General features: G+C 34.8%; 1 protein-coding gene across 36 annotated transcripts in view; it reads left to right on the forward strand.

The window, feature by feature from the left end:
* Positions 1-21096, forward strand: part of LOC139132862 (otoferlin-like) — a 138130-nt gene that overhangs the window by 60730 nt on the left and 56304 nt on the right. For 24 of the 36 annotated variants that reach the window (XM_070699178.1, XM_070699179.1, XM_070699198.1 and 21 more), the window contains 13 exons: positions 4332-4450; positions 5522-5673; positions 6235-6366; positions 7228-7290; positions 7609-7693; positions 8285-8441; positions 11773-11959; positions 12499-12685; positions 13010-13227; positions 13856-13964; positions 17374-17648; positions 18273-18373; positions 20659-20691. In XM_070699178.1, the coding sequence (XP_070555279.1) occupies positions 4332-4450; positions 5522-5673; positions 6235-6366; positions 7228-7290; positions 7609-7693; positions 8285-8441; positions 11773-11959; positions 12499-12685; positions 13010-13227; positions 13856-13964; positions 17374-17648; positions 18273-18373; positions 20659-20691 (1818 nt within the window). The remainder of the gene's footprint in view (positions 1-4331; positions 4451-5521; positions 5674-6234; positions 6367-7227; positions 7291-7608; positions 7694-8284; positions 8442-11772; positions 11960-12498; positions 12686-13009; positions 13228-13855; positions 13965-17373; positions 17649-18272; positions 18374-20658; positions 20692-21096) is intronic. The other 12 variants (XM_070699185.1, XM_070699196.1, XM_070699200.1 and 9 more) reach the window with 1 other exon arrangement.

A 21096-nucleotide genomic window follows, 5' to 3' on the forward strand; every position in this document is an offset into this window, starting at 1 on the left:
GAGTAAAGTTCTTTTCCAGCTCACTGTACTTATCTTCATCAGTCAAGCTTCTGAGGAAAGCTATCTCATCGGGTGATGAGTGTGTGCAGTACTTTCAAGCATAATATTGTAACCTTCCCGCTGACTCACAAACCTGCTGTGTCTACTCTTGCATTTAATTCTCTTATGTTTCGGTGTCACAAGGCTTGTGATAAGCTAATGCCGTACAACTGAACTTGAACAAATTTTTCATGATTATCAGTGGACGTGTTTCTATGGGAACGGGATCAGGAGTGCTCATGTGATTGCTAATGTAGTTCCTGCTGTGCCATTAGTGTTGTGGTAATACACAAAAATTGACAAAGTGACATGGGAGTTATTTATAGTGTGTTGTGCTGCCCTGTGTCATTCAAGCAAAGATATTACAAATTGTGCCATCTATGCTATGCCAACAACCTGAATACCCTTGATGTGGAATTACAACTATAGTAAACATGAAAGTGTGTACTTATATTGTTTAAGAAAACATTTAATATAAAATGAAATATAGATTTTTTGAATATTGTATTGTCAGTTACTTTGTAAAAGGCACTGCTTATTGTTCTGTTGAATATTCAATATACTGAATTTGATTTTGGAATACTGTGTTGTCAGTACTATGTTGAAGGCAGTGATCATTTATAACACAGAGTATTTGTACCGTAGCTTATCATTACCTTCAAGGAAATAACTTACAAAAGACAGTGACCTCAGGGCTGACTTTTCTCAATGATATAAAACTTTGCCAGATCAAACAATGAATAATAATTATTGTGGTCCATGATTAATACTTTTGTGTTCCAGTGAGTGATCACATTGAACATTAATAGGCAAGTCAGTAAATCTTATCTCTTACCTTGAAGAATTTGTGTTTGGTGTTCTGTGAGTGGCAAGGTCATTGCTAGGCTGTATCTGGGTGCAGGTGTTGTTTTCAAAGGCATTAATTGCAGGATTTCAGTGACCTACTTTGCCAGTGAGGCACAACACTAATTTCAAGGTATCACTTGATTAGTTTCCTCTTCAGGAATTTGGTGAATGTCAGAAACTAGTAAATATTCTGTATTCTTCTCTCTTTTGCTAAAGCCACCAACTGCCATTTCTGATTAGTTAGTAGATTTTATTGTCTTGACATCAAAGTATTTAATTTAGAATGAAATTGGTAAATTTATGATCAGAATTACAAATTCTCTACAGTCACACGAGTTCAATCTATTGCATCATAGTTATAAGTCATTCTATCTTAGACTTTATTTCAAACAGAACAGATATTTGCTCATAAACAAATTTTAATTAAATCCTAGAGATTTAGAGCACCCCTGATGTTCTCAGAAAGAAAAAGAAAGTGTACATATGATTGAAATGATTAACGCAGAATGAATTTATGGCTTTAATGTACCCATACTTTTAGGTGGTTGATCCCTTGTAGACATGACTTTACACATCACATGTTTCCGACAGTAAATTTATTCATTTTTGAGAAGAGTGAGATGATAATTTGGACACCGTGGGTAATACCAACTGTACCTGTCATCTCTCAGGTGGGCGTAGAAGACTAAATATACAGATTACTTTACAAATGGGAATAACAAGTATATGTGAGCAGGTGTCGAGAGAACCATCTTGTTTTCTTAGTGGTGAACCATTGAGATACAGTTGAAATGTATTTGCATATATGCATAGCAAGACTTTGCTGAGTGCATGTTTAGTTAGTGTATTACTTGGAAGAATGGCCTGAACAGTTAGTTCACTTGATTTAACAGTGATAACATACCAGCTGACCAAGAAAATTTGTAGTGCTAGAGTGGCAGCAGGCTGACAATTCATATTTAAATAGTTGGCAACATCTGTATCATAACAAGTTTCATATTTCTCAGCCTCAACTTAAAATGATTGCATTATTTATTATCTACAATTTAGTGCATGATTTTAATATCAATCTTCAGATAAATTTTTCATCGGTAAAAAATAAACTGACAGAGAGTCAGCCTTGAAGTCTGTCCCATCAAGAAAGATAAACTTTGAACTCAGAAAAGTAGATCAACATCCCTTTGGTATACAACAATCTCTCTCATGCCAGAATATGTGTACTGTACTTCTTGATTTAAATACAGAAATCATTTTACCTGTGTCAGTCAGTCACAATACTCAGGTGTAACAGTCATGATTTTGAAGTCATCATGGTTGTCTCTCATACATATGTACATTCTATCTGTATCTGTGAAAAACTTTCAGTGATAAAATTATATTTCATGTAAAGTAGGAAAACTACAGAGAAAATAATGTTCAAGTTTAATATTTTCAGACAATTTTGATTGTGTTCTGTTTTTTTTTGCAACTGTATGTTTTGTGATAAGTAAGCTCACAGGCATGGTAAACAGGTTTTATTAAAGCAACGTTTCATCCAAATTTATTAAGGAGTTGCACAATGTTAAATTCAGTAATACCATGTTAATAAAATCATTTACATGTCATGAATTGTGGGGTTATGAAAGATGCTCCATCAAAATATGAACCAGTACTCAAAAGTCAAGTGAATAAGTGTCCTTTTAACATCAGATAGATCTGGAATTTTCCGGCAGCCTCAGTAACACTCAGTTTAATGATGGGCTAGGTGTTTGTCATTTTGTGGATGGATTCCACAGGCCAATTCCATGACAGATCAAATGACACTGAAGATGGATCATCAGATAATTATACCGGAAATTAGCCTTCTTAATGGTAACTTGCCACAACTCATGATTAGGGAGAAGGTGTGTTTGGTATTTGAAGCAGGTCCTGATGAAAGTGTTTGGTACATAAACAGAAATTGAAGGAAAGGTATACATGTACTGTGTGCTGCAAAAGTGTCCACAATCAGCTTGACTGAAAATTGCTGTTGGTCTGCTGCATATGGCTTTCAAGCTGTAAACTCCATCTGTTCAGTGGAGTCATTGCCCTTTCAAGCATGTAAGATACATGTACTATCATTCATGGGAGTCATCCTAATGTGTATCATTAGTGAGATTAGTGGGATCATCATGCTCTGTAGCAACAAATATCCCCATCTTACTGTAGTTGGCAGTATGCTCAAATGATTCTGAGGCCAAGTCACATTGGTAGTTCTTTTTTTTCCTGCTGATGGTTTCATTTATGAAGAAGAAAAGACATGACACAGATCACACAGGTTGAATTTCAATTTGTGTGACTCATGATTTCTGTTTGAACTAATGTAGTTAATAACAATACTTGAGACAATCATTGGCTGGAGTATACCTCTTAATCTTTTATATTTAGAAAAATGAGTCTTGTCTTTTCACAAGAGGAAATTCCAAGAGATTCTATTGGTGACAGTTTATTTCAGTGATCAAGTGTGCATTTACCATTCGTAGTGGCTTGACAATAAATAAAGTATGGTTTATTTGGAAGTTGGAATTAGGAAATTACTCTCTTAAAATACGTTCTCATGTGCTTCCTTAAGGCCATAGACCCAGAGCCAAAATTTTTATTGCAAAAGAAGATTAAATAATTGATTTATTGTGGCTGAAATAGATTTTTGGCGTTACAAAACCATCAGCTAATTGTTTTACGTACCATGACCTATGTTCTAATGAGTGTAGGTGTCATCTAGACTGTGAGGCTATCGTCATCAAATATTGGAAGACTAGCAAACAAGCGCCCTCTATAGGAGACAAGAGGAAAGGGAATTTCTTGTGCACTATAGTGTTGGACAATGAATTGGATTGTTTCAAAGCTTTGCAAAAAATAATGAAGTGACTAAACTGATTGCATATGGTATGAGCAAAGTGCAGTGTTTCCTTTGTCTAGGACAGAGGGTATTCATTGTTGATGTTCATAATCATTTCTGTTTGCCTAGCATTAAAAAAGCCAAGTTAAACAAACAGAATCAAAACTCAAACCCATGAATATTCTTTGTGTATATTATTGAAATGTCGTTAAGTTGGCCATGCCATACTAACAAACTGTCAAAATATTAGTACAATTGAATTTATGTTGGTTTACTGGTGGATAATACTTAAAGTATCAAGTTCCAACATCACTAACTTTTACAGTAGTCATATACCAATACACTTGACCTATAATATGACCATCCTTTTGGTTTAAGGGTGACTAGATTACAGGTGGAATGACTAAAAAATGTGAAATTTCAACTTCACACAGTAAAGTTGAGCATGAGAAAACAGTATCATGATTTGGTGAGAGTTCTGAACCACTGTGTTTGTGTTTTCTGTGTTTCTGTGGTACAGTATCAAGAGCATTGGTAGGTGAGAGTTCTGAACCACTGTGTTTGTGTTTTCTGTGTTTCTGTGGTACAGTATCAAGAGCATTGGTAAAGGCATGATGGGTATGATGAAGCTAGGAAAGAAGAGACGTCCCAGAGATGACGACAGCCAAGCACTGATGGGCAGTAGACTGAGTTTAGCTGATGAACTTGGTAAGTGTATTGTGATTCTTCTTCTATTCAATCATAATATATCCCTTTGAATTTATTTATTAATCATGATTCACATTCAAAAATAATGTATTTCTTCACATTTAAGACTATTGTGTAACAACTGTGGAAAAGACACATCAAAATCGTATAAGCAAGATTTGTGAATATTTCCATGTTTCTGAGTTAATGTCCATGTTTATTTTGTGTCTTGAAATATGTAATATGTGCAATGTAACACCGTTAGTATGCTGAAGTAAAAGACAACTGACCCCAAAAAGGTGTCTTTGATATGAGAACATTTCGCAAATTACTGGTACACTCATTGATTTCAAGCTGATGCAAAGAAATTCCTGTATTGGCTCAAAGAGTCCAGAAATGTCACGAATATGAGAGCATACCGAACACTTCGACTGTACCATATGTCAAACAATGCTTTGAAATATGTCTACTGCCATACCATATGTCTATAAACAATAAACAGTTGGATTGATAAAGTGTTTGGATATGTCACAGGTGTGCTGATTACATACGTACAGTAAGACGTGATTATCATTCTGAAATATAGCAGTATGTATGTAACTAGTGCACTTTATGCCACTGACAACTGCTGCAGCAGTTGGCACACTTTTGAATTTAAATTTGTCATGTTCAAGATATAATTTCTGATTTTTCCATCGTGAAATGTTGGAATTTGTGGTAAGTGATGGTAAAAGGAATGAAGAATTGATCTTAACCATCAACAACATTTATGTTTAAGTTCACTTTTAGCAAATATAATTCAATATTCATAGGTATTTGTGTCTTTCTTTAGTCTTGAATTCACAAAACTGTTCAACTCATGAAAGGTAATTCTCTCCTCAAATACAGTTAGATTTCAGGTTGACTTAAATTTGACGTACTGTTGAAATGAGATGTTCAATTTGAATTTGCATGGTGTCCTGTACACTTCATTGAAATCCTATCTCATCTCAGTGTCTCTATATACCGGTATGTACAACCATCTTACACAAAACTTTATGAGCAAAGATCTTGTTATCCTAACAGACTTTATAACTGGCTGTATATTTTCAGATCATATTGGACCAGGTGATGGAGAATTTCACCGAATGGATGATGAAGGGGACGCTGTGTCTGAAGCTGGCTTTGACTCTCCCAAAATGTCTAAAAAATATGCACATAAACCACCACTTGAACAAGCCTCACTAAGGCTTCAAGATTTCCAAGTAAGCAAGGAAACTTAAGTGTTAACAAAAGAGTGTCCAAGATTTATAAACTACTATTTTTTTTTGAAAATTTGCCATTTTGAATAATGAAAAATGGACAGTAGCTGGGTAGGATTTTCCTGATGTCGTTATCACTTTCAAAGTAGTTACTGCTGATAACATATAATGAAAGCTTACAATTTGATACTTCCTAAAATGTTCAGTTTCCAAAAATCTTACAGTGAGCCAGACCTCTATACCTGATATATGCAGCAATACTATAGAAAAGACATGTGAAGCAGAATGTAATTTCAACTATCTTACAGAAAATTCAGTAACACAAACCTGTGCATATTTTAGAAACATGAAGCGTTATATGGTTGTAAATCTTGGGAATTATAGACCAATTTCATTCAAAGTGTGTACCGGTAGGGTCTGAAGGCCTGTCATTCCTTTATATGAGCATGTGATGTTGAAAGAGTGAAGTGTTTTACCAAATCATATTGTGGTTGTCAATACAAAAATATCAAAATTTAAGAAAGTATTACTGACTGTCATTGTGCTTGTTCATTGTTTCTATAGGTCAGCGTCACTGTCATAGAAGCCCGTCAGTTGGCAGGATTGAATATTGACCCTTTGGTGTGTGTGACTGTTGGTGATTCCAAGAAATACACCAGTGTTAAACAATCAACAAATTGCCCCTACTTCAATGAGGTAAGTGTAAGTTACCAGTCGCAAGATGAATGTTTAATGTTCTGAGTGTGGCATGGTGACTGTTAAAACTCAAGTTGGGTGTGTCCATATACTGTTTTTAAGTGCCAGTAATTTTGTTCAATTCAAATGTAAACATAATAAAGTAGAACAATGATCAGGAAGTAGAGGTGACAGCCATGTGACTGTGAGGAAGTATAACCATATTGCAAAGCAGCTGCTAGCCAATCAGTTGATGGATGTGAGATTACAAGGAAATCAGATGATGGATGTGAGATTGCAAGGAAATCAATTGATTGATGTAAAGTGTGTTGAGGAAATGAAAGCAAATGATGTGAATGTGTTGCAATACAAAACTGACGTGACAAACACAAGGACACTGTTATTAATTGTTCTGATCAAGTTTTGGAAACACTGACAAAGTTTGTATTGTTTAGGTATCAGATCAGTAATGAGCTACTTCATCAATTATGTTACATTTACTTTGTACCATGTTTTATTGTGATCCAAAGAAATTATATGTTTAAAGGCTAGGCTATCTATATGATTGGAAAAGGAAAGCGAAAGTACCTCAGATATTGGGGACAAACAATCAATCATTTTTTGTGATTGTTTGTGAATCATATTGACTATTATATTACTTAAATTGGTTTTTGCATTAACGGAATAGAATGATAAAGTCTTTTCATGGGTATTACCATGCTATCATCTTTGTTATCAATAAATAATTGTATTTTTGTGTGAAAATTTGACGCCCAAGAGGAATTTTATGAAATCCATGCAGTGATCCTCACTTGATGTACCACAGTACTGTGACACATAATGTGAAAAGTGTCCATTAAACGTGTTGTCTTTTTGTTCCAGTACTTTGTATTTGACTTTCATGTTGCACCAGCCATGTTGTTTGACAAGATAATCAAACTTCAGGTAAGAAATATCAGATCACAGAAATCATTCTTTGTAATTTTCGATTGAATCACAGTATCTCTAACATTCCCCTGCGAAACCATTCCTAATCTGTGTGACAGCACAGTACTGATGTACAGACATGTCTATGCAGACATTGGCCCATGTGCAGTGTTACAATTTGAAATTCAACACTAGAGCGTAATAAAATATCAACACTGTGGGATGATAAATGTTACTGCACTCATGACACTGATTCAGGTTTCATTGTCATTTGAAGAAAGCCAACTCAAGATGATATCACAGATTACTGAGTTTTGTTATCCTTGATTTGTGTAGGTTCTTCATTCCCGCAATGTCCTCCGGGCAGGAACTGTGATTGGTCAGTTTAAATTTGATGTTGGTACAGTATACCAAGCTCCAGGTAATAAATTTACTTCACAACTCGTGTGTGTGTGCATGCACACTTTTATTAGAAGGAATTTAGAGTTTATTCATCCATTCATGATAATCAAATGATAAGGATGAGAGAGAGAGAGAGAGAGAGAGAGAGAGAGAGAGAGAGAGAGAGAGAGAGAGAGAGAGAGAGAGAGAGAGAGAGGGGAGGGGGGAGGAGAGGAGACAGAGACAGACAGACAGACAGACAGACAGAAAATGAAAAAATAATGAGAGACAGACAGCCATCCACCCATCCATCCATCCAGACAGACAGACAATGAAAAAGTAGAGACAGACAGACAAACTGAGAAAGAAGAGACAGAAAGTCAGATGGCTGGTAGACATGTTCACGGAAACTTACCCCCGGGGCTCCCAACTGTTGAATGGGAAATATTTCAGTGGTAATCCTTATACTGCTGGGCATGGGTTGATGAACAAACAAACAGACAGTAGTCTTGAAAACTACTTGGTAATAAGTTCTTTGGAAATGCCAGATCATACGGTACCATTGAAAGATAACCTCGATACCTAATTTACCATACATAACAGTATATTTGATATTCCTCTCCTATGTTAGATCACATGTACTACCACAAGTGGGCCATTTTAACAGACCCAGAAGACATGAATGGTGGATGTAAAGGCTACTTAAAAGTTGACATTTCCGTAGTTGGTAAAGGTGACAGTCTCAAAGTACCTGCCAAAGTTAATGATGATGAGGATGATATCGAGTCGTAAGTATTCACTCCATAAATATTGCCTAATAGATGCTGTATCAGTAAAAGTAAAAAAAACGTGTGTGTCAGACACAATTCTAGGGCAGTGCTTTTTTAGGTCAATCATTGTTTGCAATTATACATTTTGTATGATCTGGTGAATTTGCACTTTCATAGAAAATAAATCGCTAGTAATTAAAATTGTGTTCAATAATGAATTTTTGAAAGAGAATCAGACCATGAGGAATATTACTTGATATTTTATGCTGTGCACGATAGACCTTTACAACCTCCAATGGTTCATGAGGCATCAGTAGGATAATAGTAGTCAGTTGATCTATTTTTGTAAAGCAGGGTGTAACACCATCTTGTAGCACTGATGTGTCATTGCTAAAGTAAAATGACCTCCATCCACGATTGAAATATGAATTCAGGTGTGCATAGACCTGTCCCTGGAGAATGGATAACACTTTGAACACGTGAAGTACATAAATAGCAGTCACAAGTGAAGCGTATGTGTAGAAACTCACAGAACAGCATGACGTCAGCATGGTGATATATCTCTAAAAGACTCATTTAGCTTCTTGAACTTGACAGCCTGAACTCGATAACATCAGAACGATTTTTTTGCCTGGCTAGAAAACAGAATGAAACCTTGGGGTGAATTCTCTACTTTGGATCTTGGTACTCTCTGTATAGCAACTCTAACAAGGAACCTTTTTAGCACAGCACTGTGCCTATACATGCATTGTCTGTCAGCCCTTGATCAATGAATGTTGTCTGTATCTTTTCTGTCTTTTTTCAATTTTTTGACAACAGTAGTCCATGTGCAAGGTACTTCCTAGTACTATCAACTATTTTTTTCAGTCACTCAAACTTTTTCCAAATGCACTTTCTATAACCTGCATGAAATCAAGTTTTGTAGCATGTCCTTATTTTGTTGTCTTTAAAACAATATTTTCCAGTATTCCTCTCCACATACCGTAATGCATGTGTGACAGATTTTCTACACATAAGACAATCACACTCATTACAACATGAGATGAAATAAACGTTTGGATATCGGAATATTCATGCCTATCTGTAAACCCCCTATCCTGTCAATGGAATGACCCTGTTGTCTCATACAATTCTAGGGTGATTCCATAAATACTGAAAGACAGGGGCAAGAGGTGGCATGAATGTTCACTTACAAGATTGGTAGACTTTTTCTAGAGATAGTGTCGCCTCCCAATTTTTCCCTCAATGTCCGTACTGTATCATTATAAATTATCCATTTCTTTGTTGTCGTATAATTTGATTATATAGATCAACACTACACCTGAACCTTGATCACATATTAGTCATTCTAAACAGTTTTTCATAAAAAATTGTGCTTCTTTTATCTATAAGTGCAATAGTTTATGAGACTAGATTAGGTCTTTGTGTCTCTATGGCAGAGTAGTTTTTGTAAAAAATCTATTTTCTCGGGCTTCAGGATGTCATCAGGGGTAACTTTTCATGAGAAAACTTTGATAAATTTTGCATGCATTTATATTATTAATATGAAACTGACAATTTCAAATCATATTTCAAAGAAAATGTTTGGCCCTCATTTTCCCTCATTCAACCATTTTGAACAGTGTGACCAACTACCTTATCTTCAATCATACCTTTTGTCAACAAGTAATGCATGAGTGTTCATACAGAATCCAAAAGCTTCAGTAGTATAGTCTTCTGATAATATTTGTAAAATATGGTATTTTAATCCCAACGGTCAATACTTGACCTTGCAAATGGAAATTTCAAGAAAACAATCAGAACACAACTCTCACAACTAATTTCATGACCATTTCTGAACTTGAGCAGACATACTCTGCACATTTTTTGTCCTGTTTATTTATTCTGCCATTTTCTGTCAATAAATGCAAGGTTGAATACACTGTGGCTTATCAGGCATACTGTTTTCAAATACATGATTACACTCAGATTGCAATTTTGTCAGTGACACATGTGCAATTTTCTGAAATAAAAATTGACAAGGTCTTTGAATAGCAAATTTCTTCAAAGAATCCATTGTTTTCTTCTTTATATTTGTGATCCCAACTTAATTGCAAGGTCAAATATTATGCAGTATCAAAATATTATGGTTGGTATTAAAATAATATGTTTGACATATAAAGGGTAATCTTATGGGTGTAAATTTTCTATTGTTAACTGAAATGTAGAAATTGTTAGTGTCTTTTGACAAAATTTTAACAAGAGAATCAGAACAACAAAAGTTTCTACAATTTTGATAGAAATCATCAAGTTTTGACACCTAATTGTCAGAGTGCTACATCTCCAATATATCAAAGAAAAGTGACAGTAAAGCCTACATGGACAATGTAGTTGTCAGAAGAGATATATGAGAGAAAGAGCTGATTGATATAAACTGTAATGTCATTGCATAGAGATGTAGAGTGTACATATTGATTAGGTATTCATCAACAAGAGTTTGAAGTAAGGTTATTATTTCTGTCCAGAGAGCAGTAATAAAACCTTATCATATCAGTATATCCATTTTATGGGCAGTCTCTGTCTTCTAATAATGTTATCATGATATATATGCTGTGGATATGTCTTCTGCCTTGCAATAGAATGATTTGATAGTCTTCAGAATTCTCTCAGACTCTATGATTGTAAAGCTGAAAGAAAAATGCCAACTAAACTTTATCACTAATAACAATTGTGATTTTCTGTATTGTCGTTAAGTTATGTTTAACAACAGAATGAACATTTAATTCAATTTGGAGTGAGCAAAAATATTGTGTTTCCTTTGTTTGCAGCAAGGTTCAAAAGATGGAAATTTGCCCATTTCATGCTACTATGTAAGAGTTAAATTGACTCTACAGTAGATATATGTCTGTTGCTATATGTAGTGGGATGCCTTTGGCTGTAAGATAAAAAATCTTGTTACATTCAATAGCCAACACAATCTGCAGATACACTGTTTGCTCTGTAGCACATTTCATGAAAGCTGTTTTGTCATTTGATTTTCCAGATCTGCTTCTAAGATTCTTATTGGAAGGTGTACCCTAATCTGTGAGAAAAATCATACTGTTCAAAGAACATGCTTTTCTACTGAGCTCATTTCATTACCTCTCTGATATTTGTTGTGTCAGACAACGTAAGGCCAAAAAACTTTAGAATGCTGTTTGTGCCAGTTTTAATGAGGGAAATCATATACTTTGTTGTTGTATTTTGTCATAGGGTCTTACAATTATTATCTGGAAAATAATTTGTCAGTACAGTATTTAACAAGAGGGTGACTTTCTAAAGAATATTATGATAGACATAAACACTGGCATTTTTCATGTTTATTCTACAGTAATTTGCTGCTTCCGGAGGGTATTCCAGCAGAGAGACAAATGGGACAATTTATTGTCAAAGTTTACAAAGCAGAGGGATTACCCATCATGAATTCTGGAATGCTGGCCAATGTCAAGAAAGTTTTCACCGGTGAAATGAAGGATCTAGTGGATCCCTATGTACAAGTTAACTTTGCCGGACAGAAAGTATGTTTTCAATCATATCCCATGAATCACAGCATCTCATCGTTATTTTCAACTGAGACTATTTATCAGAGACTAATTTTAAGTAGTATCTCTTAAACTGTTTGAGTCTATAAGATATTTCATGTTTGTAAGGATTTCACACAGGAAGTGTGATGTGCATATTTCTATTAAGTGCAATACAGCGTTTTCAATCGGATTCGAACTCACAACATACGGCATCCAGTCGCCTAGTGGAGAGGCAACAGACAGAAGCGCTCAGCCAAATCTGGTGTGAAACCTATTTGTTCATACTTGACAAATTTCTATTCTGGTTTTACATTCTTGCCTATCGACAGATAACATCCAGTAAATTACATTTTGTACAGAACTAAGGTGGGCTGCGTTAAAATTTAATTTGCAGTTTTTCAGAAGAAAAAATAGCATGGAAGTTTATGATCATTATTTTCAAAGTTGTCCGTGCTTTTGATCCAAATTTATCATAAAAAGGCCATTATGTTAATATTTTTGATTTCTAATGATATTTGGTCATTTTTGTACAGGCTAGAACTACAGTCAAGAAACATCAATATTATCCAATATGGAATGAACAAATAGTGTTCACTGAAATGTTCCCACCACTCTGCAGACGAATGAAGCTTGAATTACGTGACAAAGACAGTGTCCTTGATGACATTATAGGCACACATTTTGTGGATTTGAGCCGCATATCAAATGAAGGGGAGTGTGGTAAGTTAATGTGACAGTCACTGCTCTGTTTACACCATACAGGTCCATTATAGGAATAATCGCACAATGCTATCACATTTCAGCCTTTGTGATGTGCCATTTGTACTGCTGAATCAACTGAATGACATCGCTTTTCAATTACGTAGTGTCAGAGAGCAACTAATGGTTTAAAAATTGCAGAACTGTTGCCATGTTTGAATTCAGTGAATAGAAACACTAGCAACTATTATGAAAAAAGAAAATAAAGATTTAGGTCAGATAGGGTTTTTTCAAGTGACAGTACATTTCTATCTGAAGACTATAATTTTTTGTCAAATTTGTCAGGTTTTCTACCAACATTTGGACCAAGCTGGATCAATTTGTATGGCTCCCTACGTGAATACAGTGCACTGGATGAGCATAGGCAGTTGAATGAGGGCTTGGGAGAAGGGTGTATGTACAGAGGAAGGATACTAGTTGCTGTGAAAGCTGAAGTGTCCGATAAAAGTCTGGAATCTGGAAGTATTGGTGTTGAAGTGGAACCAGCACTTCCTATATCAGATGTAAGTATCTTTTGTTAACACTCTAACAATAATGTAGTTTGTTTACTTCTTTCCTTGGACAAATTAAATGGATAAACAGTTGGAGATTTTGTTACACTGAAACGGTTTAGAGTTTGTTTCACTGAAATGATTATTAGTCATGAAAGAGGTAGATATGAGCAAGGTTTACAGTAGAATATGATCTGATCAGTTGACTAGTTAACTTTGATGTGATATTTGTAACTACAGTTTCAAACCATTATGGTATTTTTCATTCATGTCAAATGCCTCAAGGAAAAATAACTGCAACTTGTGATAATATATTCAGTACTTTTGTCTTGGAGGAGTACACTTTCTTGCTCTTCTCAGTAAAGTGTGTTGAAATACAGATTATTAGCCTTGCACATGTGACATAGTGTACAATATGTAAGTATGTGTTAATGAATCTTTGTCCAAACCAGGGTTAAGTTTTATAACATTTGATATCACACATACATGATGTATTGACAAGTTGAATACTCTGCATTTTGACATGCTTTGATGACTGGAACAAGAAACTATGCTGTACAAATAGAACATGAAATGATTGAAAACTCAACAAAAGTTACCAGAGCTTAACTCCTCTTGTTGTGATTTTGATATTTTGCAGAGTGCTGCTGGTAGGAAGGAGGAGTTCTTTCTCTTTGGTTGTGTCATGGAAGCTGGAATGATGGAGAAAAAGACAGCTGAGAAAGCTGTCAGCTTTGAAATCAGCATTGGTAAGTCCTGCCCACATAAAGAATACTATGTAACATCTAAAACAAACCATCAAACATTAGAGACAGCCTTATTGTAGAGTAATCCAAAAAAACAGTTTCCATTTTGTAATCTACTGATCATCAGGTACTGTAAGGAGATTTACAACTTTTGACAAGAAAAACTGAACATTTGGGATCAATATGGTAGTTGATAATAGAATGATGGAATATATGTTATGTTTCACAATGTTACAAGTTGAAATAAATTTGTTTCTGTTTATTACATCCTGTTATTTTATACAAGGTCAGCATAACCTTGTTAAAAACTCATAGTAGATTTTTAGTGATTTACTGGTCATTGAAACTATCAGGTGGATTCCTTATTACTCAGTTTTTTACCTTCATCATGAAAGAACACCCAGTACCATCAAATGACATCAAAATAATATCAAGCACTATGTTGATCTTACAAAAATGTTCATTTTATTTTGGTCATTCAGACACTGTGATGATCATTAGATTTTTCATGTTTATGAAAGAAAATGCTAAACTAAGACTTGATGTGATATTTGCAATTACAGTTTCAAACCATTAAGTACTAGCCTTCTCTAGACAGATATGGCTTTGAAGTGCATCTTACTGTTTGATCGATAATTATTGCAAACTTTTAGAAAACTGTGTATGGATTGTAAAATGTGTACTGAAAAATTGCAAACAAAATGGAAACTGGTAGAAAATTAAATTGGTGAAGGCTAAAAATCTGTGCGTAGTATTGAGTTAATGCCAGGCAGGTTTGTAGTGTGTACCTCCTTGCTTAACCAAAAGACATCCATAAAAACAAACTTTAACATTTCTTATTCATCATTAGTATTATCAGTTTAACTTAAGTAACATGAATTGGTTTTAGCATTTCAACTTGCATGCCTTACATGTAATTTGGTTTTAATAGACTCATCCACCCATTTGCTAGTCTAATGCCATTTCATGTATAGTTCTAAAATGGTTAACATCACATAATGTAGATGTAATAGAGGTATTTATCATGTAAATTTAAAGGTGCTATAAAAACATTAGTTTATTAATGATATCAGAGATAATAGGGGAAATCTTGAACTACATATAAAGTCTTTTAGTGGTGTTTGTTTGTTTGTTTTTGTTGATTTGTTTGTTTGTTGTCTAAAGTAACCTGTCCCACTTTCTTTTCTCTGAAATCAACCCATTAGAGATCTCAGTTGGAATGTATCACAATAGCTTAATTACATGCATGATGGGGTTAAGGTTTATTGTGTCTGTGCTGTTCTGTACTCTCTATGTTTTTGCTCGTTTTACGTACTCCAGCATGCACTGCATGCGTATTTTGTTACTGTGGTGGTCGCTGCTGTTTGTCACTTTATTTTCTAGGATATCCAGTCATCTGTTCTTGCTTCATCTTCCCTTAGGTAGCCAAGGTATTTATTGCCAAAGTTTTTGTCATCGTTATTTTATTTTATGATTTTATTTAATCAAGAGCACTGGTTTCCCAGCTGTTGTTGATTGCTTCTTTGACTGCAACAAATGCAAAAAACGAAAACAAAAATTTGAAGCTGACTTTAACACTCACCAGCAAGTGATCACCTTCTGTGCAAGACACGCTGGGCAAGTTAACATTGAAAAAATGAGCACATTTCAACTTTGTTTACCTAGCATTGTTACAGGCTATTGGAGGTAGATTTTTGAATATGTAGAAAAGACAATTGTAAAACAGTTCAAAGGACCTGTTTGTGGACAAGTACTTTATTATCACTCTGTAATATACAGTGACATGAGTCAAGTTATGACTGTGTTTGTATATGAGAATGTTGCCACTTTATGTATCAGTTTTGGTTTAACATGTAAATTGGTATGTCCAACAACATGTATCTTTCAATGTGATCTCAGATTTCATGAATTAGTATGAAATAAATGCTGAAGGAGTACTACAAATTGATTGTAAAAAAACCCTTTTTAACAGTCTGACCCCATAAGTAGTATTTAAGAATCAAACATTTAATTCACTGAAACTAAGTATAAAATACAGCCAACATTGTTAAAAATGAAAAATTGGAAATTCAGAATGTCATTTGTAAAATGTCACATACAATGTATGATGTGACATCCACATAAATGATGTTCCTCAGAAAAATAAAAGTTCAAAATGGCAACTGATTGTGTGCTCTGTACTTTAAAGTGTATTTCTGTCTTTGTGAAAGATTATTGTATTGGCAAGTCTGTATGGAGCGAACTTTACCAAAATTGAGTGAATACCTGCCTGTACCGGTATACCTGCCTGCAGCGGGGTAGGTAAGGTTTCTTTGTAGTTAAGACTGACATACAACCTTACCTGACCATCACAATGTTTTTAATATTTTCTTTGTTCACTTGTTATGTTTATACAAAATGTATGTGAAGTACACTAAAATGAATTCCTTATGTTTTGTTCATTGATACTGTACTGCGTCTGGTGATATCCTTTTAAATAACCATGGGTAAAAAATGATCAATTAGAGCTTCTAAGTCAAATTGTATCATATTAATGTCAGCCTTGCTATTTATAGTGTTAACTTTGGAGGAAAATTTGTAATTTTTATCTGTTATTATACCTTAGTATTGCCTGAAAAGGTGATGTCACATCATAATCAAACAATAGAAATGTCTTTTCACAAAATATTGAAATATGACATTTTTATGTGAATGACGTACATAAAGATACTAAGTCTCAAGGTATTTTTTTTTTCCAAAATAAATATCAGTTTGCATTGTTTAAAAAGATGTAGAAGTTTATGCGTCATAACATATTGTAAATGTTATGTCACAATGAGGAATATGGTATGACAAACTGAAAGTACAGATGGTGTAATTGTTGACAGCAAATATTTGCATGTTATGCTCTGTGGAAGTAGTATTCTGCAGCTATTAAAGGTACAGATACTTCTTTGTAATAAGTTGGTTGACATATTATATTTGATTTTATGTGCGAAAACTGTTCTGTAAAGAGTCAAACATGTTGAATAGTTCAGTGTAGGAACTTATTGTGTGGCAGATCTGTGGTAATTCAATCAATGTAATGATATGTTGTCACCAGCAGCAGCTGTATAATTAACAAAATTTGATGTTCATGATGTCTTTTATCAGTTACTGTTCTGATAAATATCTTCTGATATAGTCAGTAAATGATCATTTTGAGATTGGTGAGATTTTTGTATGAAAGTTGCTCTGTGAATGCCCAGAACTAACAAAACAATGCTGTGAAACAAAAAAAACAAAGGAACTACTGTCAAGTGAAAATTGCATACAAAAGAAAATCTTTTCCTGTACAGCAGATCATAAAACAACAACCGCAAATAGTCAAGATATTCATAGTTCTGAAATATGGACACTCCTTCATTTTATGTCTTTTGGATAAAACAATCAGGTAACCAGGGAAACAACATGGATGGTACCAATATCCACACCAAACCAAAGTCATTTGATTCAAGTGAAAGCGAAGAGGAGGAACCTAAAGAAGAGAAACCCAAATTCAATTCAACAACAGAATCAATTAAACCAGTGAACAGTGACAATGAGAAATACTACTATCACATGCCATACAATGAGAAAAAGCCGTGTGTGTATGTACAGTTTCCTTGGGAAGACCACAGAAGACGACTTTACAATCAGAATATCCTGTACAAGATAGCTGATAAACTGGTAAGTGAGGCAATCTTGAATGGTTTGAATATTTGATCATCTGCTAGATTCTGGCTTGTCATGGAATGAACTTTTGAAAGTACCATGGAAATAATTGTTAGAGGATTTTTAAATGTCACTGTAAACTGTCAGTCAATCTCTCTTGAACACTTTCTGATAAGATGAAGTGAGCTGCTCAGAATATAAGGATTAGGCCATCTTTGACAGCAACAATCATTGGTAGTTTAGGGATATACTGAGACAATCATGGAGAATACTTGTACATAGAGAAAGTATTTTAGTTTGAAATGGAAGAGTAAATTGTTGATGACCTGTGCATACTTGCACATCAGAAAGCAAGTAATTTTGTTTGACAGAGATGGGAGTACTACTAGTCTAGCCATTGGATTGTGTAAATAGCAGTAGTCATGAAGATTGCTATTGATGTCCAATATGCTGTCACTTAACATTAATCACGTGAAAATAATTAAAAGATAATATTCAGGAGAGAGTTACATTTAATTAATGATCTGAATCAAGACACATGTCAGCCATTTTGGCCTGTCATGCACGTAAGCATAGTTCATTGATACACAAAATGATTTGCCTTGTAGTGAAACAATTTTCTTTTTTCTGTCTTTACAGGAGGAAGGTCTTGGTCAAGTGAATGAAATGTTAGCCAAGGAAAGACCCCATCCAGAGAAGACATTCAAACAGGTCATGGATGATCTCAGTCAAGCTTGCAGGTAACGTATTTATGTTTGTAAATGTCACTTATTTCTTTCAATGCCAGTTACTTCATTTCAGTGTGTTCAGTTTTTGATAATAGAAAATGACTTTATTAGTGTAATGGTATTGGTGTAAAACATCAGAAGTTACAAACATTGTTATTCACAGTGCTTTCATTCATTTCATTCAGCAAATATTTACTTTACTCAATGTAAATAGCATTGGAAAGAAATAATTTGTTTTTCGGCGTAATCTACATCTGCCAGATAACTAAACACATTTTAGTATGCGATGCTTTATGCAACTCTAGTCCGAAATTTACATGCAAATTAACAGCAATTACTTTTCCTGTCTGTATTTGCCAAACCCTCAATATGTATTTAAATAGTGAAATTTAAACATTTTTGCCATATTTTTCTCAAACAAGTGAAGCCACATTGTGAGTGTCATATTAATCAACTAACTTTGTAATGAATTTTACAGTTTGGACGTCAATCTGTTCTTGACATTCACTGTTGTTGTTGGGAATGTTAGTTTTTACATTTCACTGTTACTGAACACAATGTCATACTTTTGATGTATCAATCAAATTGCAATTTTACCAAACAAAACAAAATAAGACCAGGATGGACTGTCTGTGAGGAGAATAACAAGAGTAAAATGAGCTGATCAGGAAAATGTCCAAACTCCTGTATTCTGTTTTCACTCACTAACAGTCAACCTTCAAAGCTAAATTGGTGTGCTGCTCCAACAACAATCTGCCATCTAAGCTGAATTGGTACTACACTAACATAAATATTATTTGACACGTGAAATGTTCATTTGTTCCACCTACTGGTATAAAGCTATCGCAAAAATATTTTAGAAACACTAAATTTGGTTCAAAGAGTTTGTGAGTGAGAAGGTCACACTGGTATTCAACCTCTTCTCCTTATTCCCAAACCATTGCAACTCTCATTGAACCCGGTGTCAGTGCTAGTTACATCCTTTGACCGTTTTAGTTATCCATCAATCCTTGTTAATGTCACTGTTTGTTCCCGAATGTTACACCTTGACACTCATACAATGTAGTTACCCTTTGACCCCAAAAGTTATCCTATAATTACTGTAGTTATCCTTTGACCCTAAAATTCATCCTTTGACCAGTAGCTACCCTTTGACCCCAAAAGCTGCCCTTAACTCACTGTAGTAACTTTGTGATCACATACCGGTAGTTACATCCCTGCAGTTACCCTGAAGACCCTGTGGTTACCCATTGCCTCCCTGACTTTCAACTATTAAGACCTGGAATTTGAGCTTTACTCATAATGTAAGGTGTTTATTAGGCTTCTGCTGAGAGAGGCCTTATAAGAGCTTTTATTTGAACAGAAAGAATATGAAACTGAGGAACTCACATGGTAGAGCTTCACAAAGACACTTTGTCTGATTAATGAAGATCCAATTTTATGAGAAATACTGTGTAGCACAAGTTCACAGATATGTGTCAAGTCCTCTATTATAATTTTGAAGTCCAATTCTGATGAACTTGAATTGCAGTTCACAGCCATATTACAGACTCTCCATTTGCACAGAGCTGGTTTTGAGTTTGTGCAAATAACAACATTGTTGAAAGGAAGTTGATTCAAACATTTTATGGGATGTGTAATTTTGATAAATATTTAGTCTACCAAAGCTTAACAGACAAATGATAATGTATCATATAGCAGAAATGATTTTATTGCTGAGAAATGTGTTTCAGTACCGTAATATGATAACATCTAATGAGAGCAAAATTTCATTTTGTCAGCATGATGGAGAACATGCTTGTCAACATATCTTACTTTTGTGCATGCACTTTGCTTCAACATACATTGAAAAATTATTGCAGTGAGACAAGTGCACCGGCGTCATGCATCAACACTTTGTAAACCAAGCAGTGGTATAGGGTAGCTATCTCTAAATAACTTCACCTCAGAATCTCAAATGAGTTCAGTGCTCTCAACTGTCTGCGTTCTGGCTTTTAGTCAAAAACTTATGAGAGGAAATGCCAAAATATTGATATTGTGATCCTGCCTTCAATTGATCATAATAGAGATGCCAAAAACAAGAGACAAAAGACCTTTTATGATTCAAGTCTGCTTGAAAATGTTGACTCATCAATTATATTTGACAAGAGGTAGCCATGCACATTTGAACTTGTCTCTCTGCATTAATTTCTGCTATACTATACTAACACTATAAAGCACACTGGCTATGGGACACTTCTACTGTGATGACTTTCTACCTCACTCAAACTACTCACTGTCATTTCAACTACTGACAGCTTGGATCAGTGGCAGACTCTTCTAGATGCCAGGTTTGTGTCCCTCCAATCACATCGCTGTGATCTCAATCTACGTTTCACAATTTGTTTTGTTGTGTCAACTCTCTGTCACACTACCTCACCATTCCCACTTTTCTCTGCTGTCTTTTCTGTGTCTGTTTTTTTCTCTCTCTACCTCACTCGCCATTTCTGACACATCTTTCTGCCCGCAGCTGATTTGAAAGTTAAGGAACGACTGATGCGCATGAGTTGTAACATAGTTGAAGAATGTTGTCTCTAATCTAAATTTCAGTGTGGCTATAACCAAGGAGTCCAAGATGCTGATTTTCTGCCTTGCAAGTGCTTACAGCCAGATAAGCTGGTGCCACTTTATGCCTGGAGTTATGCTTTTTTATTTCATTAGTAGAGTCAACTGTTTCGTTATCAGCTTTTCACTCT

This window comes from Ptychodera flava, chromosome 5 (assembly GCF_041260155.1).
Source record: "Ptychodera flava strain L36383 chromosome 5, AS_Pfla_20210202, whole genome shotgun sequence".
Classification (NCBI taxonomy): domain Eukaryota; kingdom Metazoa; phylum Hemichordata; class Enteropneusta; family Ptychoderidae; genus Ptychodera; species Ptychodera flava.